Source organism: Sciurus carolinensis, chromosome 18, assembly GCF_902686445.1.
Source record: "Sciurus carolinensis chromosome 18, mSciCar1.2, whole genome shotgun sequence".
Lineage (NCBI taxonomy): Eukaryota > Metazoa > Chordata > Mammalia > Rodentia > Sciuridae > Sciurus > Sciurus carolinensis.
The window spans coordinates 8,141,575-8,164,637 of NC_062230.1; the positions used below are offsets into that span (position 1 = coordinate 8,141,575).

The 23,063-nt window shown below is 44.7% G+C and overlaps 1 protein-coding gene across 4 annotated transcripts; it reads left to right on the top strand.

Annotated features, from left to right (window-relative positions):
• The first annotated feature begins 2,074 nt into the window (after positions 1-2,074).
• LOC124970369 (NXPE family member 3-like) lies at positions 2,075-23,034 on the top strand. Of its 4 annotated transcripts, XM_047533662.1 has the most exons (8): positions 2,142-2,211; positions 3,468-3,597; positions 4,579-4,684; positions 10,997-11,111; positions 14,062-14,786; positions 19,557-19,630; positions 19,723-19,935; positions 22,229-23,034. In XM_047533662.1, exons 3-8 carry the CDS (start codon positions 4,626-4,628, stop codon positions 22,759-22,761), a joined length of 1,719 nt encoding a protein of 572 aa, XP_047389618.1. In that variant the 5' UTR covers positions 2,142-2,211; positions 3,468-3,597; positions 4,579-4,625; the 3' UTR covers positions 22,762-23,034. The 4 variants fall into 4 exon arrangements, with proteins under 4 accessions (XP_047389616.1, XP_047389618.1, XP_047389620.1 ...); XM_047533660.1 differs by lacking the exon at positions 3,468-3,597 and having other exon boundaries at positions 2,075-2,211; XM_047533664.1 differs by lacking the exons at positions 2,142-2,211; positions 3,468-3,597; positions 4,579-4,684 and adding an exon at positions 6,312-6,441.
• The last annotated feature ends 29 nt before the right edge of the window (positions 23,035-23,063 follow it).

Consider the following 23,063-nt stretch of genomic DNA (forward strand, 5'->3'; position numbering starts at 1 on the left):
TTGAGTTTTTTAAATCATGAAACGGTGTTGAATATGTCAGTTGTCTTCTCTGCATCTACTGAGATGATCACGTGGTTTTTATTCTTCGTTCTGTTAATGTGGTATATCACACTAGTTCATCAGCCTATGTTGACGCATCTTTGCATCTCAGGAATAAATCCTGCTTGGTCATGGTGTTTGGATCTTTAAAGTTCCTGAAGGCAGTTTGCTAGTGTTTTGGTGAGGGCTTTTGCTTCTGTATCCGTCAGGATATTGGCCTGAAGTTTTTGTGTGATGTCTTTTTCTAGTTTTCATGTCTAGGTAATGCTGTCTCCATAGGCTGGAAGGATTCCCTCTTCTTCAATTTTCTTGAAAAGTCTGAAAGGAGAGGCAGTAATTCCTCTTTAAATGTGTGCTAGAATTCACCAGTGAAGGCATTGGATTCTGGATTCCTAGCTTTTCTTTTTTGGGAGGTTTTTAATGATTTCTCCAGCCAACAATGATGAGAATTTTTGTTGCTCCACAATCTCACCAGCATTGAACATTGTCAGATCTTCTCCTTCTTTGTCTTTTTTCTTTTTAATTAAAACAATTTAACCACTCTCTGTCAAGCACAGTGGGGCACATCTGTAATCCTAGCAGCTCAGCAGGTTGAGGCAGAGGATTGCAAATTTGAGGCCAGCCTTAGCAACTTAGCAAAGCCCTGTCTCAAAATAAAATAAATAAATAAATAAAAAGGGCTGGAGATGTGGTTCAGTGTTGAAGCACCTGTGGGTTAAATCCCCAGTACCAAAAAAAGTTTTTTAACCCCTCCCTCAGGTGTATAGTGGTATCTTACTGTTACTTTCACTAGGAATTCTCTAATGACATACAACATTGAGTAATTTTTAATATGCTTATTTGCTAGCTATATATGACCTAGTCCAACATCTTATAGATCTTTTGTTATACTGTCTTTCAGAAGTTTTATAGCTTTGCATTTTAAATCCAGATTGATGATCTACTTTGAGTTAATTATTGAGAAAGGTGTAGAATATTTGTCTAGCTGTCCAGTTGTTTCAACACTATTGAAAAGACTGTCTCTTCTCCATTAAATTGCCTTTGTTTTCTTTGTCAAAGATCAGTTAGTTCTATTTCTATGAGTCTTTTCCTGGGCTGTCTATTCTGTTACATTATTCTCTGTTTTGTTCAATTGGTTTATTTGTCTATTCTCTCACTGAAACCACACTGTCTTTATTGTTGTAGCTCACAGTAACTTGAAGTCAAGGAGTGTCCATCCTTTGACTTTGTTCCTTATCTTCAGTATTGAATTGACTTTTCTGAGTCTTTTGCCTCTTTATAAAACATTGGAATCAGTTTGTTGAACTGGGTGCAGTGCTACACACCTATAATCCCAGTGGTTTGGGAGGCTAAGGCAGGTGGATCACAAATTCAAAGCCAGCCTCAGCAACTTAGTAAGGACCTAAGGACTTCTGGAGACCCTGTCTCAAAATTAAGGGAAAAAAAGGGGGAGCTGGGGATGAAGAAGAAGAATCAGTTTGTTGACATCCACAAAATACCTTGCCTGGATTTTATTGGGATGCCATCGAATCTATAGATCAAGTTGGGAAAAACTGACATCTTTACAATGTTAGGTGATGCTACCTACTAACACAGAATATCTTTTGATTTATTTAGGTCTTTGATTTTTTTCATCAGAGATTTGGCATTTGCTTCATATGAACTCTGTGCCTATTTTGTTAGCTTTATACCTAAGGCCGTGCATGGTAGTTTATGCCTGTAATCCCAGACACTCAGAGATTGAGGTAGGAGGATCCCAAGTTTGAGGCCAGCCTCAGCAATTTAGCAAGACCCCGTCTCAAAATAAAAAATAAAAACAGCCAGGGGTGTAGCTCAGTGATAGAATGCCCCTGGGTTCTCTCCCCAGTACCAAACACACAAGGACTCATATCTAAGTATTCCTTCCCTTTTTGGTGCTAACATAAATACTGATACTGCTGGTTATCGGTGTCGAGTTCTGCTTCCTCAAATGTTGAAGTAGAACACCAGAGAAGCATGCAGAGGCAGGCACATGAAGCAGGCTATGGCTGGGATTCTGGTCTCCCAAGAAGTGAGAGGGCCCTGCCCCTTTACAGACTAAAGTTTCCCTTGTTCTCCTGCTTTCTTCCCCCTCATCTCTTTCCTTCCTGCCTAGTGACTAGGCCCAGCAGATGCCGGTGAGAAGACAAAAAGGTGAGAAGCAGATGGGCAGGGGGAAGGGCCAAATGGAGTGATCCAGGCAGGTGACAGCCCAGAGGGCATTAATTAGCAATTCCCTGCCTGCGGGCCTTTTGGAAGGGGTAGTATAGGCCGGTAAACTTGGTGATCAAAGGGCACTGGAGACATTGAGGTTCCATTCTCCCAGGGGCCGTCTCCAACTTCCCAGACTCAGATGGCCTCCGTTTTCTCCATTTGACCAAACCCATTCCCTAGTCTACACTAACTGCCTGTCCTCAGTTTGGGGTCTAATACTACTGTTTTGAATTTTAAAGTCCAATTATTGATTTCTGTTATATGGAAAACCAGTTCTCTTACAGCCAAATCTGTTGTTTAGTATACTGTGGTCCTGTGGATATGGTGTTGAAGTGTGGGAGGGGAGAAAGAAGTTGGTAATCTGATTTTTTTTTTTTTTTTTTAAGTGGGCTTGAGTCCCTAGGCTGTGACTTTCAGCCTTTTTTCTTACACATCACACAAAAGTTACAGAGGACTCAAAATGTCTAATCACCCTTTCTCCAGTTAGATAAAGCTCTGCTAAAATAGACTATCTTATGGACAAGCATTTGTTATTGAGCAAAGAATGCTCTATTTAAAAAAAAAATTTTTTTTTTTAGTTGCAGATGGACACAATGCCTTTATTTATTTATTTATTTATATGCTGAGAATCAAACCCAAGGTCTCACAAATGCTAGGCAAGTGCTCTACCCCTGAGTCACAGCTCCAGCCCCAGAATGCTCTCTTTTTAAAAGGTTATTTTTCCTCTCCTCCTGCCCAAAGCTGAAGGGTTTTCTCCCTGGTATAAGAACTTGGTAGCGTTTCTAGAAGTAAAACTCCAAAAGGTTTAGGAGCTCCCTGGAAACTGGGCCCTGAAGAGTTTTAACCAGTCCCTGCTCACTCTTTGGTAATTTGCCAATTGCCATCTGAAACAGATTCCATCTGAAACTGAAGGAAGTTCTGTGAAAAGAAGGGAAATTTACTTATACTGATAATAAAAGTTCCTAATTTTTTTTAACTTCTGAATTTCCTCATGCTGAGAATAAAAACTACCCCATCCCTGCTACCAGGTGTCACTGACTTATCCTTCAGGTATCACATTAAGTCTACATGTACGTATTTCCTGCCTCTTGTCTGGCTCTGTTGCCTCTTCTCTTATAAAAATCTTCCCTGGACCTTGAGTTTTCTGAAGATAGAAATTTGAAACAAACAAACAAAAATATCTTCTTCCTTCAAAGCTGGCTTTAATTAAAACCTATTTTCCGGCCAATTTGATTACGTCTCAGTGGAGCAGGAAGGAACGTACCTCTTCCCTGGCCCAGTAACTAAATGTTTGACTGGTTCTGGCTCCAGCAACTTTTGCTGCAGGTAAGCTGTTGATACTAAAAGTTCTGTTCTTGTCCCTGATGCCAGTCCAATAATGAGGACAAGATTTTGAGAAAAAGGAAAAAGAAGTTCTATTACTGTGCTAGCAAAGGAGAAACTCAGGGGACTCCTATCCCATAGACTGTGATTCTGTAAGGGGAACAGAGGGCTTTTAAAGAGGTGATTCAAAGGCTATGCACCAGCTGTGCCCGTCAGGAGTCATAATTCACTTGTAACCTTGGGAGATAGCCAATCCTGAAGCCTGGACTCCTTCGTTCCTGTGGTGTATGAACTTGGCCTCCGACAAGAAGGAGGTTAATATTGCTTCTACCATGGCTGGGGACAGGGAGAAGGAAAAGAGAAAGGGGAAAAACCAAACAAACAAAACCAGTTTTAATATAAACTGCATAGGCAGAGTAGTGAGGGTTATCTTCAAACCATGAAATGAACCCATTATATTTCCCACTGTCAATTTCTATCTTCCATTACTATGGAAAAATGGATGATGTCATCTCCAAGCTGCTTCCTGCTGAAACTGGGCAATGAAGGGGGTCCTGGAATGGAAGATCTTTACTTCCTGTTATTGTCAGTTTTTCTTTTTAACTTTTTTTTCTTCTTCTTGGTGCTGGGGATTAAACCCAGAGGCGCTTAACCACTGAACTACATCCTTAGCCCCTTTTTCATATTTTATTTAGAGTCAATTTCACGGAATTGTTTAGGGCCTCATGAAGTTGCTCAGTCTGGCTTTGAACTCCAGATCCTCCTGCCTCAGCCTCCTGAGCCACTGGGATTACAGGCATGCACCACTGTGCCCAGCTTCTTTTGTACTTTTTACCAGAAGGGATGGAGAGGTGATTCCAAGCTTGATGGGGCGTGGAAGAAGCACACTCACATATAGCAATTAATATTTGACTGATTGTCCTGCATACTGTATTAATCTAGTTTCTTTTGCTATAGCCACATTTTGCCCCTCTCCTTCCCCAGGGTACCAGGAAGGGTCTCTACTGTTTCTTGCTGGGCTCAATTTAAGCATGCTTCTGGGAATGACCTTACTGAGGAGAGCAGTTAGCAACACCTTAACCCATTGCAGGTGAGTTTCTTGGCATAATTTAACTGCTATCTTTTTTAAGGTGTGATTTATCTTTTCTATTTTCCCTCCAGATTGGGATCCCAGGACATGTGTAACTTCTGTTGGATATCCAATGAACCAGCTCACTTGTTGGGTCACTTCTTTTGATAGTCTGAGAAGACTTGTCAGTGCAATTAAGAGCTTTCTGGGCTGATGTTCCTGGTGGCAAAGCCTCAGCTTCTAATACCTGTCGTTCTGTGACCACAGCTTATCCATATCTGCAGGTCCACTGCCACGAAGCTACTCCCCATCTGTGAAGAGGTCCCATTCAGCTCTGTCATGAACTGATCAGACAAGTCCAATCTGCTAGAGTAGATGGTCTCTAAAATACCTAGGCAGTTATGTCGTATTGTCCCTTTATCATCTCATGGCCACAGTGTTGCTGGATTTGAGGTGGACACCATTTTAAGGCTGACCTTGGGGTTGCCTGGTATCTCCCCTCCTCCCAGCGGTCAGCTGGTAGCCACCCCTCTGTTGTAGTAGGACCAAGACTTGGTGAGAACAAACACATTAATGGGTCGTCCTCAAGGGAACTTCTCAACCTCTTGTAGTAAATCACACGCGGCAGTTACTGCCCAAAGGTGGGGTAGGGTGAGAGCATCCTTTTGCTGTGTAGTCAGGTTGTTTTAACAAATAGGCCACTGGTCATGGCACATCTCCCAATGTCCACCCCAGTGACGGGTGTCCCCTGGCCACATGAGGTATCCTGTCAGATCTTAAAAGGGGAGACCATTCCTGTCCCCAGCTAACAATCTAGCAGTGTCAACACCCACTGCTATGTCCTTTGTGGCCAGCAGATCCCCTTTTCCCATAAGCAAAAGGGACTGGGAGGCAGGACAGAGACCAAGTCCTCTTTGCCCATTTCTCCACATCCAGGCAGCTTTTCTAGGACTTTCCCCCTAGCTCAGGGATGGTGTACCTGACCCATTGTGGAATGATCTGTGGCTGCCTGGGGTTGGGCTGAGAAGCCATGCCAGGTCTGTCAGCACTGTGTTGAAGGATTTCAGTCTTTTTAAACTTCCTCTGGTGTCCTGCTCTCCTTGCATATCAGAGGCAGAGCCTCTTTTTGTACTGTCCACCTAGTTTCTGACTGTTCAGACTCTTGATCATGAAACTGCATAAATGCCTGCACGTATGGCACTTCTTCCATTTACCTTACCTCTGACATACCAACTCCAACGGCATGATTGTAAAATATTTCAGAACACCATTCAGTGACCGGATTTTGTTAGAGTCAAACATCATCTCTTTCTTAGACAGGTTTATGCCTATATGTGGCCCTTTCAGCTAAGACCTTTTTCAAGAGACTATCAGTAGGAGCAACACAGTGTTGCCATTGCCTCTAAGGGCCAGTAAGAGATGCAAACAAAAACACAAAAAGGGATGAGCAGAGGGGTCCCCACAATCATGGCTGACAGAAGGAAACCTTTAAAACAGACAGTAGGTGTGTGTGTGGGGGGGGATGCCCTAGGTTTCCTACTACCACTTAACCATGACCCCTACACTAATGATTCCACTGATGTCCCCACAGAGAGGGACTAGATGTGTGGAATCAAGGGTCTCTGCATGCACACTGGGGAAGCTTACCAGATGGCTGAGGTGTTGCAACTTTACTGTATTCAGTTTTCTTTTTCTCAACATAGGCCAATTGGTGGAGCAACCCATACTGTTCAGGGAGAGAAAAAGGGAGTTCCCTGAAGCAAAAGGAGCCTCAGCAGGTACTGGGACAGTCCCTCGAGCCCTCCCTGTGCTTACGGGAACAGCTCCTTGATTCAACCCAAGGCAAATTCACCCTCTCAACAAGCTCACCAGCTACCTCGCATCCTCAGCATGGATGCAGAAGGCCAGAGTGTGCGTGGTGGGCGGGGGGGGGGGGTGTTCTTGGGTCCCATATGAGTCACCAAATGTGATACCAAAAGCTCATTCCTTGTCCCCGATGCCAATCCAATAATGAAGATAATATTTTGAGAAAAAGGAAAAGGAAATTCTGTTGCTCTGCTAGCAAAGGAGAAACACAGGGGACTCCTGTCCCAGAGGCTGTGATTCTGTCAGGGGGAACAGAGGGCTTTTAAAGAGGTGATTCGAAAGCTGTGCTCCAACTGTGCCCCGTCAGGAGTCAAATGTTCTCTTGTAGCCTTGAGAGAGAGCCATTTCTCAGATCCTCTGGTGCCAGTGCTGAGGCCTGGACTCCTTCCTCCATTCCGGTGGTGTGTGAGCTGGAGGATTTCGGCCTAGGATGGGAAGAAGGTTAATATTGCTTCCACCATGGTTAGGGAGGGGGAGAAGGAGAGAAGAAAGGGGGGAAAAACCTTGTCAGTTTTCAAATGAGCCACAGTGGCAGAGCAGAGAGGGTTATGTTTGAAGCATGAGGTGGACCTTGTTATACTGTGTTTCTCTAGAACTGCTTGTCTATTTGGTGTGGGGGAATGACAGTGGTGATTTGCCCTCAATTCTCTGAGGAACCTGTTGATTTTCAGTTTAACCAGTCTTTTTCTTATTGTGAGGATGGGCATGGTGATTTCCAAGCTCTTTATATGTGACAGCTGAAACCAAAAGTCTCCTCTCCTGGACTTCTAACACCACTGATTTGATACGTCTCAAATATCTGGTTTCTTTCTAAATATATATATATATATATATACATATATATATATATATGTATATATATATATATATATTTGTTGTTGTTATCAATGGACTTTAATTAAAAATTTTTTTTTTTTTTTTTTTGGGTGCTGGGGATCGAACTCAGGGCTTTGTGCTTACAAGGCAAGCACTCTACCAACTGAGCTATCTCCCCAACCCCTAATTAAATTATTTATTTATAGGTGGTGCTGAGAATTGAACCCAGTGCCTCACACATGCCAGGCAAGTGCTCTCCCACTAAGCCCCAACCCCAGCCCATCTGGTTTCTCACACTCAAAATTATTCACTAATTTTAGTAATTTTGCCACTGTGTCCATGTGAGAGGTAGGCCTGTAATCTTCCTTTATTGTAATATCCTTTATGGAATTTGGAATTAAGATGAGGTTTTTCAAATGAGTTGGGAATGTTCCTTTTTTTTGTTGTTTTCTGGAGCAGAATTTTAGTATTCCATGTAAAGTGTTTGTTAAGTGTTTGGAAGATTTGCTGGGGAAACAATCTGTGCCTAGTATTGTCTTTGGCAGAGTGTTTTAAATTATGCATTCAATTTAGTTGAAAAATATAGCATTATTTGGGTTTATCTTCCTTCTCGTGTTCACTTAAAAAATTTTTTTTAGTTGCCAATGGTTCTTTATTTTACTTATTTCTATGCGGTGCTGAGGATCGAACCCAGTGCCTGACACATGCTAGGCAAACACTCTACCACTGAACCACAACCTTAGCCCTTGTGTTCATTTTGATAAGACTTTTTTGAGGATTTGTTCATTTTATCTAAATTTCCAAATTAATTTAAATGTATACCCTATCACAAAACTACAAGTCTAGCCCAACGGATTACACTTTTTTATTTTTTATTTTTTGATGCTGGTTTTTGAACCCAGGAGCATTTTACCACTGAACTACATTCCTGGCAATTTTTATTCTTCTTTTGAGATAGGGTCTCACTAAGTTGCCTAAGCTGGCCAGGAACTTTTAATTCTCCTGCCTCAGACTTCTGGGTCACTGGGATTATAGGGGTATGCACCACCATGCCCGATTTTTTCTTTCTTTTTTGCTTCTTTTCTTTTTTGCTTGATATGAGGTCTTGCTATTTTGACCAAGTTGGCCTCCATATCCTGGACTCAAGTGATCCTCCTGCCTCAGCCTGTAAAGCACCTGAAACTACAGTTCTGTGTCTTTGTATCAGGCCCATATTCTGCTTCTTGTGTCTCTAAGCTAGTCATGATTATCTGTCACCTGGGAGCTGGTTTGTCCTCTGTACAAAAGTGTTTTCTCGGGGCTGGGGTGGTAGCTCAGTGGTAGAGCACTTACCTAGCATGTGTGAGGCACTGGGTTCGATCCTCAGTACCACATTAAAAATAAATAAATAAAATTAAGGTATTGTGTCCATCTACAACTAAAAAAAGATTTAAAAAGAAATGTTTTCTAGTTCAAACCGTCCAGAGTCCTTTTCTTCCATTCCCTTTTAGTTTCAGACCCAGGGAACACAGCCCCTTCATAATGGATTTTCAAATTAATGGCCATGTTTTCAAATCAATGCCAACTGACACACTCCTGGCTCCCGCTGGCTGAAGTAGTCCGTCCAGGCCTAAGTTTTCATCCACCTGTAGGCGTTCAGTGCTGGCTGGCATCTGTAGGCAAGTCTAACTCTGCTGTCCTGCCTCACTGTGTGCTAACCTGCTTCTCATGTTCACATGATGTCACTAACATAATGACACGGGTCTTGGAAATCAGGACTGGGTCCTCGTTCCCCTGGTGTTGAAGATTAAATGTAGAAAACAAGTTTGATTTGAGGGACAGAACAGAAATAGACTTCAGAGAGAAGGGGACCCAGAGCTGGTATCCCTGGGAGGCGGGCGTGTCTTGCCTCTTTATAGATCTCAGGTCCCCACCCCTCTTCCTGTCTTGCCTACAAAAGGCTTGAAGGGAGCCACCCAGGGGTTCCTCATGAGAGGCTCCTTGTGTTGTGGTGAGCAACTCCCTGGTGGTGTTGGTGACCAGTTGAGAGGGAGGAAGAGGTCTGAGGTGTAAGCATTCCATTTCCTTTTCTTTGAATTGGCCCCCATCTTTCTGACCCCATCATCCAATATCTACGCTTGATGTGGGGCAGATGAGGCTGGACCCTGGAGGAATTTTCAGGAAGCAGCTTTATTTAAGCTGCAGCAGTCCAGAGGGCCTAATGCCTAAAAATCTCTGGACCCCAGGTCTGGAAATTCCTTTAGATTTATACTCAGTGGGGTGGTTATGTGACAGTGGGCGGATACATAACAGCTATTCTTTGTCCCATGTTTTAGTTCAGACAGAGATTTCCCAAGTTTTTACCAAGAAAACAGAAATAGTGACTTGGACAGCAACAAGCCTGATTGCAGACCTAGCTTTTATGAGAAAGAGAAACCTGGCCTCACAGCAAAGGAAAGCCTCACACTGCAATGAGCTCTCTGCAGAAATCTCACTGACATTCTTTGTACAGCTCTTGTTGACTAGGAGAGAAGCTGATGTTTTACAATTATGGCGGGGGTGTCTCTTTGGTGTGTGTGTGTGTGTGGGGTACCTGGTGGCTGCATCATGCTGACCACATGTCCTTTGCCACTGTCTCAATAACATGTCATCACAAAGGAGCAACAAGTTGGGAGATGAGGTCTCGCTGGTGGCTTGGGGGAAAATAACTTGATGACTCACACAAATGTAGAGGGCTCGGCAGACAGCAGGAACTAGAAGGCAGGAAGAAGGTGAAAGGGAAGTGAAACACACACACACACACACAAGCAGCACAGAAACCAGGCAGAGAGATCCACAGTTAAGAAACTTTATTTGTCTGACAAAGGCCTTCACTCAGAAAAGGTGAGCGAGGGCAGGGAGAATCTAACTCTGGGGTATTTCATAGGGCTGCTTGCGTAGGCTTGCATGAGCTGCCCCTTCAAAGCCTTGTGGTGGGTTATTCGGTCGAACGAGGAGATATGTCAGTTACATCGGTTAACGGGTGGTGAGAGGAACGGGGAGCTATCTGCTAACTTTTGTTTCCTCTGCAAGCACCTCTCTAGGGCAGGAAAGCAAAACTTATTTTATAAAACAGAGGTAAGGATTTAAAATGGTTGCACAGATGGTAAGCTTTGGACCTAATAGAAGGGAGTCTGGAAGCGAAGCTGTTGAGGGACCAATGGGGCATCGAGAGCTCCAGAAGCCTTCCTAACTGCACAGTCCTTGGGGATAGAACTAGGAGGGGAACCTCATGCCTCCTGACTCAGCTTGCCCTCCCGCACCCCTCACTTCAAGGCCTTGCTGCCTGATGTCAGCTGGAAGAACAGAAGTGCTACATTTTTGAACCAACTCTACTTCTTGTTGAAAGAGAGCCTGCCTGCTTAGGAAGGCTGATGATGTTAGAGGCCAGAGTTTGAGACACAGCAAATCCTTGGGGCTCAGAAAACTGCAGGATCAATTTTCAGGGTCTCTAAGAGGTGCAGCAGGAGCTGGATGTTCTTTGGCCGGTCAAAGCATGGGTCGTGCTGCTGAGCCATGTTTCGAATTCTTTAATCATGTACGCAGACATTCCAGAAACTGCCATTATTGGTATAGAATTTCTCTGTGGATAATTTCTTATTGGTTCTTGGATTTAAAAAATTCTCTACCTAGGGCCCTGATCACATTCCCGATGTCTAATAAAGGACTCCAGGTTTCCACAGACACATACCTCAGACATTTCAAGTGGCACAAGATTTTGGTTGTGGTGCTAGCCTTTGCATTTTGGGTGAGTATTCCTCCTTCCACTTCTCTCTATCCACTTACAGAGTTTGAGCTGGTTACTTTCATCGGGGAGAAGGAGGCTGAGAGAAACGCTCCATCTTCCCACTTCTGGTCCAGAAGCAGAAGCGTTGTGGCTGGACCAGCTCTTAGAAAGGGAATAGCAAGCTGTCTCAGGTAGGGATAGGAGATAAGGAGCCCCAAACCAGCCCAAGAGAGTTCGCTTGAGAAGATAGAAACCTAAGTTGCACATGCTCTCCTCTTTCTCCAGCTTTTTGCATTTCTGTTCCAGTTCAAATGACTCCTTTCCAGTTCTTAAAACTGAGAAAGGTGCTATCACCCATACCTTGTCTCTCGGACACCCAGTGTCCCCTCCCCACCTTGGTGCATATGTAGAAGTTTCCTTTCTCCCTGGTTCTGCTGGGGAAAGTTGTAATTCTTCAAAAAGGGCTTTACTAAGAATACACAGAGTAACAAAGCAAAGGAGAATGCAAGGATGCAAATGCATGTTTTGACAAAGAAGAAAACAGTATATTGACCTAAATAACGATTGGCTATGACCTGAGTTGCTTTCACAGCATCTTTTTCTGAGTATTAGTTCAAACGTGTCCATGTTGCCAGGCATAGCGGTGAATGCCTACAATCCCAGTGACTTCGGAGGCCAAGGTAGGAGGATCTTAAGTGGGAGGCCAGCCTCAGCAACTTAGTGAGATCCTGTCTCAGAAATAAAAAGGGCTGGGTATGTAGCTTAGTGATAAAGCTCCCCTAGTTTCCATCCCCAGTACCCGCCCCCCAAAATATTCTCAATGTTTAGGTAAGTTAACAATACTGCTGTGACTACTAGTTCTGGTGAAACTCAAAATCTTTTCTTTCTGTTTTTCCCCTTATTTATTTATAATTTTATTGTGGTAAAAAACAAATGATAGAAAATGTATCATCTTAACCATTTAAGTGTACATTTCAGTGATATTAAATATATTAAAAATGTTGTGTGATCATTAGCACCTTCTATCCCCATAACTCTTTCCATCCTACAAAACTGAAATTAGGTACCTATTGACAGTGACTCATTCCCTCCTCCCATTAGGCTCTGGGAACCATGATTCTACTTTATGCCTCTGATTTGGACTACTATAATTGCCTCATGGAGGGGGAGTCATACACCACTTATTTGGGGTCAGGAGGACTGGCTTATTTCACTTAGCATCATCTTCTCAATCAACCATGTTGTGGCATGTGTCAGAATTTCTGTCCTTTGAGGGCTGAATAATATTCCACTGTATGGGTATACCACATTTTGCTCACTTTTTCATCTGTTAATAGATTATTAGGCTATTTCCATAGTTCAGTTTATTGTGAACAATGCTGTTAAGAATACGGGTGTACACATATCTTTTTGTTTTGTTGCCGTCGATGGGTATTGAACCCAGGAGTGCTTAACCACTGAACCACATCCTCAGCCCCTTTTAAAATTTTTTATTTATAGACTGGGTCTTGCTAGGTTGCTTATGGCCTCCCTAAGTTGCTGAGGCTGGCCTTGAACTTGAGATCCTCATGTCTCAGCCTCCTGAGCTGCTGGGATTACAAATGAGCCCCACTGTACCTGGCCTGGCTCTGTATATTTTGAGATTCCACTTTCAATCTTTGCAATCATATATTGAGAAGTGGAACTGCTTCATTAAATGGTAATTTCTATTTTTAAGTTTTTGAGGAACTTCCAAAGTGTTTCCCACAATAGCCATGCGATTTTACATTTCTACATTGTACAAATATTCTAATTTCTGTACATCATTTTTTTTTCTGTTGTTGCTTTTTTTAATGGTAGCCATCCTAGTGGGTGTAAGGTGGCATTTTATTGTGATTTTGATTTATACTTTTCTAATGACTTGGGATGTTAGGTATCTTTTTTTGCATACTTGAGTACTTTTGTGTGCATGTGGTACTGGGGATGGTACCCAGGACCTTGCGCATGCTAGGGGAGCACCCTACCACTGAGCCACATCCCCAGTCCTTTAAAACTTTTTACTTTTGAGACAGAGTCTCCATAATTTTCCCAGGTTGGCCTTGGACTTGCTATTCTCCTGCCTCAGCCTCCCTAGTTCCACAAATTACAGGCAAGTGCCACCGACTAGTATATTTTCCTTGGAGAAATATCTATTCAAGTCCTTTGCCCATTTTTAAATCAGGTTGTTTTTTCTTGTTCAATGTCAGGGATAATTTATGTATTCTGGATATCAGTCTCTTTAGATATGTGATTCGTAAACATTTACTTCTGTCCTGTAAATTGCCTTTTTACTCTGTTGACTGTGCATTTTGATGCACAGATCTCTTAATTTTCATAAAGTCCCATTTGTGTTCTTTTTTCCCTTCATTTACCTGTGCCTTTGGTATCATACCCAGGAAATCACTGCCTAATCCCATGTCATGAAGTTTCTCCCTAGGTTTTCTTCTGTGGTTTTATAGGAAAGAAAGTCCTGCAAATCCTGCTCGCTTTTCTTTTCATCTTTGTACATTCTGCATTCTTTCCTCTCCCTCTCCCTCTCCCTGTCCCTCTCAATTCTCCATCTAAATCTAGGATGAGACAAGGGTGGCCATGGAATGGAAAGGTGGGTTCCTCCTGGTTTTGGAGTACAGAGAGAAGGACTTCTAAGGGGAGGGAAGAGCTGGAGAATGGGGTCTGTGCAGATAGTGGTGTAAAAACTAACGAGGACCAGGAGTTGTTTATTCTCTGTGAGATTTACCCAAAACCACGGAAATGTGGTTTTCAGCATGAGCCCGTGTCTACAGTTGTGTGTGGTGGCTGCTTAGATTCCAAACTGTGGGTCAGAAGCAGTGTAAGGCAGACAGTTGCCCTGCCTGATACCTACCAGGCACCCAGGCAGGGGCGTTGGAATCTCCCTCCCAGGAGGAAACTGAGGAACGCACCCACTGACAAGTGCCTCTTTCTCTACCCACAGGTCTTGTACTTCAGGATTTTCTGGTCTGGCAACACTGACCCTTGGCCTCCAAGGCCCCATTCTGTATACACACCCTCTACTTCTCTCTCCCAGACATTCACCAACCTGACCCACCTTCTCTATTGGCCTCTGACCCCAGGAGATGGGGGCGACCTTTTGGCCTCCACCAGCCCCAAGACCTCCACCTACCACCTGAGGCATCGTGCTCAGGCCACCTATGCCCTGGGAAGCTACCTGGAGGTTGTCCTTGTGGCCAGGGACCAACGGGGCAGGCCCAAGACCCATGGCGGGGATTTGTTTCAGGCACGATTGCTGGGTCCAGGATTGAAAGCAGGCGTCCCGGGGGATGTCCAGGATCTGGAGAATGGCACATACCTGTTGTCCTTCCCTCTGCTCTGGGCTGGGAGGGCCCACGTGCAAGTGCGGCTAATCCATTCCAGTGAGGCCGTTGCGGTTCTGCGGAGAATCTGGAGAGAACATTGGGCCACAGTTGATTTCATAGGCTATTTCCGGGGACCCAAGGGAAATGAAGAAAATGTGTCTTGCAATGTGACTCCCTTGTTGACTAGGGAAGAAGACTCCTTCTGTTACTACAAGGATGAAGATTCAGGTGAACTCTGGTTCTGTGCCCAGCCCCCCACCCTGGCCTGCAGCATGCTGGTGGGACATTCAGCTGGACGTTACTGGAATGTGACCACATCCCATGAAGAGGCCCTGCTGGCTTGGTAAGAAAACCCCGAGTCTGTATTGTTACTTATCCTTGAAAGCCCAGCAGGTTTAAGTTTACAAATTAGAGGGTCACACAGGTCACAAAGACACAAAAGTGGGTCTTTACAAAGCACAGAGTCCTCTCTATTCCACAGGATCTGTTGCTCAGGATCCAGTACATACTCTCATTCCAAATCCTGATGCTCCTGAGCAGCACCGCTCAGATCCACTGCACTCCTCCACCTTTCTTTTCCTGTGCCCTAAAAGTGGGAAGTCTGATGTTTGGAGAGATGTGACGCCACAGATGCATAGACATCACTTCATAGTGTGGCAATGATTTGAGTGGCAAAAGTTTTTAGGCATGAGAAACAACATATTAATTAGCTTGTCAGATCTTTCCTCTTGGATTCCTGAATATTCATTTCCCAGGTATAAGAAGAAGGAAGGGAAGGGACCCCATATCGTTCAGGGTCCCTGCCCAATTCCTGCTTCCTGGCCCCTGTGATTATTCTGCCTTGGCTCTTAGCCTTGCCATTCATCTCTTCACATCTATGAAACCCATTTCCTGAGCACTTACTATACACAGGGACTTACACTGAATACTGACTACCGGTAGATCATAGGCAGCATCCCTGCTGTCTCTATGTTTTCAGTGAGGCATGTGACTTTTTATGAGGTGCAATGAGAGCTTCACTGTCATGTGACCTGAGTGGCCTGAGGACACAGAAAGGGCACTCTACCCAGCCTACGATGGTCAGGACAGGTGATCATTGATCTGCAACTTGAAGGAGACTTATGAACATGGGGAAAAAGAAAAGAGCCACAGTCCTTTCTGTTCTTCTGCAAGGAGAGACGTTGATTTCAAAAGCAGCAGCACATAGGTGGCCAGGGAGTAGGGGGTTGAGGAGTGACCCTGCGAAGTTAAAAAGAAACAAGCACTGTAGGCTGGAAGCCAAGCAAGATGAAGGCTGAGAAGTGTCCACAGTGTCAGGGCAGCTGGCCTTCTGGGGCAGAGAATGGGAATGACAGTGTCAGGTGCCATGGTGCACACCTCTAATCCCAGTGACTCAGGAGGCTGAGACAGGAGGACTGCAAGTTCAAGGCCAGCCTCAGCAACTTAGCAAGACTCTGTCTCAAAATAAAAAATAAAAAAGGCCAGGGATGTAGCTCAGTGGCAAAAGGTCCTGGCTTCAATTCCCAGTTTAAAACAACAACAACAACAACAACTAAACATTGGAGTGACAGAGAAGAAACAGGAAGAACATACTGACTCTTAGTGAGCTCTACTGTCCTTAAGAACTGAGATCCCTGGGATGAGGGAAGCATTTTCTAAGATGGGAAAGCAGGGGAGCTGGTCTCCAGAAGAGAGGGTTCCCGAAAGCAAATGAGAAGGAGGCAAAAACAGGTCCCCAGAAGATGTCTGGGTGCAGGCAGAGCAAAGATAGACAGCATTGCCTAGATGAGGGGTGGAGAGGGGTTGCCTAGAGAAGCAGCAGGTGAGGGGGCTGGCAGTTGAGATGACCATGGCTCCATGCCCAGCTCCAAGCAGCATAAAAGTTAACCCTGGCAGCTATGAGTAGTTGAAGGAGTTAAATGGCCGAAGCACCCAAGAGAGCTGAGCTGGGGACACTTCTTGCCCCCAGATGCTCATCTTGAGGCTCCTTGTGAAATTCACAATAGCATTTGGTCCCCAGCCTGAGAAGTTAGCACAGAAACCCTGATCTTCCCTGACCAGTTCTATGTACTTCTTAGGAAAGAGGAAGCACAGGGTTAGGTTTGTGGCTCAGTGGTAGAGTGCTTGCCTCGTGTGTGTGAGGAACTGGGTTCAATTCTCAGCATCGCATATAAACAAATAAAATAAAAATCCATTGACAACCAAAAAAATATTAAAAAAAAAGAAAAGGAGAACCATGTGTTCTTTTGGCATTAGTTGTTAGAAAATAAATCTATGATTCAATGTAGGAGAAACCTTAGCATGTCGTGTGGAGGTATAGCCCAGCATCTCTGGAGTGAGATTGCTTGGGTTTGAATACCTGCTCCACCGATTACTCTGTGCCAATTACTATTGACGTCATCTCCTATTACTTAAAAGTTACTTAACCTCTGGCATTTCGTTTTTTTCCCCCTTGTTTGAAAAAAGGTATAATAATAGTAACCACATGGCAGAGTTGTGATGAGGAAAAAAAGTCAGCGCAAGTAAAGCGCTTAGAACTGGGACGCCACGGGCGGATGTCTTAGCTTCTGCTGCTGTTGAATCCCTCCCTATGCTGCGCCAGACGCTGTCCAAGGTGCTGGATGTTCACAGGCTAGAAGAGGACGGAGGACATTCTGTAGCAGCTTAACGGTCTGCTGATAGAAGACAGGCATTAGAAAGATAATCGAATATGTAGTGGACATGAATTTGCAATTCCAAGTTCAGGTATTTTCTTCATCTCTAGTCCCATTCTGAAGATTTGTGCAGCTGGGCAGACAGGAAGGGTTCCTCTTGTATATAGCCCTGTAGAGCAACCCACCTTGATGATCAGGAATCCTTCCTTAGTCCTCTTTCAACAGGAGTCACCCCAGAGCAACCACTCTCCGAGCCTGTGTGGTCTTGGGTAGCTCTGGGTAACAGGCACTCCTGCCACGGGGTTCAGAGTCCCTGAGATCAATTTGTGTCTTGCTCTATGGGACACTAGGGTCTTGAATTCTCATGGCAGGCCATGCTTGTGCAACTTTTCAAATTACAGGGCTAAATTCTTGACCCCTCCCCAGAAAGCAAATTCTCTCCCTTTCCTAGGACACAAACTTGGCGATTGTCTATTCCTTCTCATGCATCAAAAGCATATGGAATGCACAGTCCTGCTTAGGCTCTGGGAATAGAGCAGTGAACAAAGACACTGCTCCCTCTTGCTCTCTTTTCCTTTTTTGGTACTGGGCATCAGATCCCTGGGTCTTGTGCATGCTATGCAAGCCTCTGCCACTGAGCTACACCCCCAGCCAAGATCCTGCTCTCTTAAACTTCCTTGTGAAAGAAGGCAATCATGGTAAACAATAAACATAAGAATAAGCAAATTATATAGAAGGAGGTGTGTAATATAAGAACTTTAAATATAGAGGATGAAAGATTAGGAGTGAGATTAGAAGGCAGAAGTGGGGAGAATGAAAGGGAGGATATTTCTCAGTAATCAGGCAGGAAATTTGAGGTGCTTTGAACTCAAGTTGTAGTAGTAGAGGTGTTTAAAGGAGTTCATTTCTGGATATATCCTGAGGCAGAGACCACTGGATTTCCTGAGAGACAGAATGTGAAACGTGCATAAAAAGCAAACTCACAAGAGGAGCATGGTGGTACATACCTGTAATCTCAGCTACTTATGAAGCTGAGGCAGGAGAATTGCAAATTTGAGCCCAGCCTGGGCAGCAACTCAGAAAGACCCTGTATCAAATATTTTTTTTTTCTTTTCATTTTTGATGGTGCTGGGGATGGGACCCAGGGTTGTACTATCATTGAGTTACCTCCTCATCCCTTTTATTTATTTCTTTTAATTTTGAAACAGGGCAATTGCTAAATTGCCCAAGCTGGGCTCAAACTTGTGATCCTCCTGCTTCAGTCTCCTGAGTCACTAGGATTACAGATGTGCATTACTGTGCCTGGTTCAAAATAAAACTTTTAAAAAGGGTTGGGGATGTAGCTTACACAGAAGAAGCAACCAGAAGAATGAGGTAGGCAGGTGGGAGAATCCAGCTGGGGTGGGTGTAGCGAGACCAAGAGAAGCATTAAAATGTCTTACAAAGGGTCTGAGTGCTGAGTGGTAGCACCTGACTGTAATTCCAGTGATTGGGACGTTGAAGTGGGAGGATCTCAAGTAGAAGGCCAGCCTGGGCAATTTAGCAAGACCTTATCTCAAAATTTTAAAAGATAAAATAAAGATTGCCGCAAATGTAACTCAGTGGTAAAGCACCCTTACGTTCAATCCCCAGAAAAAGAAACAAAGAAAAGAAAAGAAAGGCTTCAAGCATCTTCTGGTAGGAAATGTATTTTTTAATTTTCTGATGCTTTGATGTTTTGTGACCTTGCAGACCTGGGAGGGACTGCCTTTCCCAGGGTTAGCTAACTCCTAGAGGTGGCAAACAACCTGCCTTTGAGTGCACCTTTGATAAGCAGACCAACCAATCCCGAGTCCACCCCATTTACTATCTCTTTTTATCAGGCTCTGGGCACCATCTTCCTGCCTCCAGTCACCCCATGGCCAGGTACCTGACAAATAAAAACCACCTCTCATAGTCCAGAGCCCATTGAACTTATTATAAAACTAGCCTATCTTAAATCCTCACCCTGTCTTGTCCATTTTTCCAAAGATTGCAGTAAAGCCCATTACCCATGTTCTTGCTGCTCCTTCTGCCTCCTGTCCCTGGCTTGTCCCTGGCACTTTCCCCTGTGACCCTGTATGGCATGCCATGCTGCCTCTTCATGGGAACTGTGTGCCACAAACTATTTTCAGTGGGAAATGGCTCCTGATCTGTTGACTTTACCATACCTAGATAAACCCAAGTCCTGGGCACGTTTTAAAACAATTCTATTTTCTGCACTGACAAAATCCCTGAGGCAAGGAAATTCAAAGAATCTGGATCCTTGAACACCAGTTTCCAACTCCTCGAAAACACTCACTGTCTTCCAGGATCCTGGACACTGGAACAGGAGCCTTTACCTATTAGAACCTCCTTCCCTCTGCGAACCCCTATTTTGATTCCTTCCTCTCATATGTTTCCATTAAGGGCTTCCTTCTTGATAAATGGTTTCTCTTCAGGAATCTGACAGACAAGCTCCTCCCTCAGGGTATTGGTCGAATTTATGTGGCCCTGGATACAAACAGGAACCTGGGTAAGTGTCACTGCGGCTTGCAGATAGGGCAGCCTTCAGTCCATGCCTATGGCCCTAGCTTCTTCTATACCCACTGATTGTTCTTCTTACAGTTCTGTCCCCTGCACGACCATGCTACCCTGCGATCCCAGCTCCAAAGCCCTCTGGCTTCTACCACCAAGATGTGTGGCACTCACTGGCCTGCTCCAACAGACCCTTCCCCACTGCTGACAGCATCCTGCGCTGCCTGGCTGGCCACATTATCCACATGATGGGGGACTCCACGCTTCGGCAGTGGTGGGAATATCTGCGTGACACAGTGCCCTGTGAGTAGGGGAGTGAGGGAGAGAACAAGAGGAGGTTCGGGGCAGAAACCTCCATCATGTCAATGGGGCCAAAATGCCTAGATTTCAGGAGAGTGATGTGTAAGGACAGGACACCTGCGTTTAGGGCTGAGGAAGGATTGGGAAAGAGGGTATGCAAATTATGCACCTTAACCATGAAGTAGATGATTAGGGTGCTCATAATTCAGGTGTGTAGATAACCATGGCTGGAACTAAGGATCTGCTGGGGGAAACTGGAGGGCCAGAGTTGGAATTTAAAGGCAGAAAAAAAAAAAAAAAAACCTGGAGACATCAGTATTTGGGGGTTAATCTTGAGACATTCAGGAGACATCAGATGTTTTTTAGGAGAGTTTTCAGTTTGTTGGACAAATTGGATTGGAAAAAGAAAAAAACCAAAGTCCAGTTATAGGACAATAGTAGAGGCAACACAAGGAGAGGAGAGATTAAATTGTTAAAGAAATAGAATGTTCTAGAATGAATAGATGACTGGGTGACTTTGGATAACTACTGAATGGATTCAGAACAGAATTCACTGGGGTGCCTGGAAGAGGGGCAAGGGCATAGGAGTGGGACAAGGTGATGTATCTATTTCATGCCCCTTCATACTGGGTTTAAGAGATGGGAAGGGGCTTCCAACGGAACATATGGATAAGGTGTTTGAAGATGTGGGATTTGAGTTGAAATGAGAACTCTGACTGTAGATAAGAGTTGTGGTATTTATTACTTTGGGAATAAAAGTCAAAAGAGATGGGAATGTCCAGGAAGGTAAGTCCCATCTGACTTTATTTCCTTTAAACGCCAGAATTTAGAGCAAATTCCACAATATAATGGGTTAGGGAATAGACCTTATTATTAAAAAAGGTAACATGAAAGCAAAGATGAGAAAGAAAAGAAAGACATAGGGCCAGGCACGGTGGTTCATGCCTATAATCCCAGTGGCTCCGGAGGCTGAGGCAAGAGCATCATGAGTTCAAAACCAGGCTCAGCAATTTAGCGAGGCCCTGAGCAACTTAGTGAAACCCTGTTTCAAAATAAAACATAAAAAAAGGGTTAGGGGGTGTGGCTCAGTGGTTAAGTGCCCCTTGGGTTCAATCCCTGATACCAAAAAAAAAAAAAAAAAAAAAAAAAGAACACAGGCACCCAACCCTCTCCCCACCTGACCTCCTGTCATCCCACAAAGAGAGATATGTGGGGCTCACAGGGTGAGTCTGTGTTCTCAGGGATGGGAAACATTTCTCTTCCACCCTACTAAGGGCCTCATTAAGTTGCTGAGGCTGGCTTTGAACTCACAATCCTCCTATCTCAGCCTCCTGAGGTGTGGGCCACAGTGTCCCACTGCAAACAGTCTTATAGGGGGCTTCTTGTGTAAAACAGTCTAGAGGTGAGCATCTGTCTGTTTACAGGAGTTGTCTGAAAATACCAGCTACATCATCTGGAAACTGAGGCCTGTAGGATGTTGTCTGCTTCCTTCTCAAAAAACTGAAGCCTCTAGCCTCCCAGGAGGATTATCCTGGGTGTAGCTTCTCCCTCTGGGAGGAAGGGGATCCCAAGTCTCAGCTAATTAAAAATTGAGTCAATGTCAGGTGACCTTGTAGGGACACTGTGGAAAATTTACTCTTGGCAGAGACTGGATTAGTGCCCCAAGCAAAAGATGGGTTTCTGAATGAGTGGAAGCTCAGGAGAGAAGGTTGGCAAAACCAGAGTGTTGGCTGGCTGCCATGGTGCTTTTCTGTGAATCAGAAAAAGGCACCTCTTGGGACTCATACAGACTTGGAGCACATGGCAAGACAAGCATGCAGAGATTTCATGCAAAGACAGATTCTCTTGGTGCAGGTGTCATCTAGCATATGAGCAGACAGATTGGATTTCAGCCACTGGCATCCTGGGCTAGCCACCATGGTGCAAGGACATACATTGGACAACCCATGTCTCTACCTTGAGGCAAATCTTCATCCAGTGGTGGATGAAGAAACCTAATGGGCAAATCCAAGTTGGAGAGCCCAGGGAAGAGACTGCAAAACACCACTAAGAAAGGAGAAGCCTTCTGCAGGAAAATCAATGCAACAGAATGCTATAGGAAGCTGGAGAAGCTGAGGACTGAGAATCTTTCAGATTTGGGAACTAGGAGGTTACTGGCAATATCATAAAACAGAGAGCAAAACCAGGTAGTCATAGAATACCTGTGTGCTAACAGATGTTAAATCCTATACGTTTTATGTGAGGAAGTACAGCCCTATATTAACCTCTGATCCCTACTCTTTCATCCTCCCAACAGCCCTGAAACCAGTGGACCTACATGCCACATATCAGGTGGGGCCCCTGATGGCCGTGGAGACCTCTCGGGGCATAGTGCTGCACTGGCGAGCCCACAGCTGGCCCCTGCGCTCCTTACGCACACCAGTGGCCTCCCTGCACTCCGTGGTCAGGGAGCTGGGAGGCCTGGCTGGGGGCCCCCACACTGTAGTGGTGCTGGGTTTGGGAGCCCATTTCACCACCTTCCCTCCATCCATCTTTGCAAGACGACTGGCAGGGATTCGGGCAGCTGTGATGGCCCTGCTGGACCGGGAACCCAGCACTCTTGTGGTCATCAAACTGGCCAACACTGGCTATAAGTCTGTGTATGGCAGCGACTGGTTCACCCTGCAGGTGAACCGGCTCCTGCGAGCTGCCTTTACTGGCCTCCATGTGGCCTTTGTGGATGCATGGGAAATGACCTCCAGCCTGGCCCTGCCTGACAACATCCACCCAAATCAGCTTATTGTGCGCAATGAAGTGGACTTACTGCTCTCCTTCATCTGTCCCACCTGAGAGCTTCTGAGAGTCGTGGGCCTAGGTTGACAAAGGACCTGGGCCAGAGTTGTAAAGAAAAACATAGCCATAATAAAACTTCTGGAATAAGGGCAGATGCCATCAACTTCTCTTATGGCAATATGTGACAGCTTCTTAACTGATTCAGCAGATTCTATTCTTGCCCCATACCAACCCCTCCTCCACTAAGAACAAGAGTGATTATTTTTTATTTTTGTTTATTTATTTGGTACCAGAAATTGAACCCAGGGGCACTTTACCACTGAGCTACATCCCTAGCCTTTTTTTTTTTTTTTTTTTTT

Bases quoted from the DNA above. Each gene is read 5' to 3' on its own strand.
- LOC124970369 (XM_047533660.1), top strand. From the start codon at position 2,190: ATGCCGGTGAGAAGACAAAAAG. The intron at 19,631-19,722 runs GTAAGTGTCACT...TTCTTCTTACAG, and splicing joins GGATACAAACAGGAACCTGG to TTCTGTCCCCTGCACGACCA. The intron at 19,936-22,228 runs GTGAGTAGGGGA...TCCTCCCAACAG, and splicing joins TCTGCGTGACACAGTGCCCT to CCCTGAAACCAGTGGACCTA.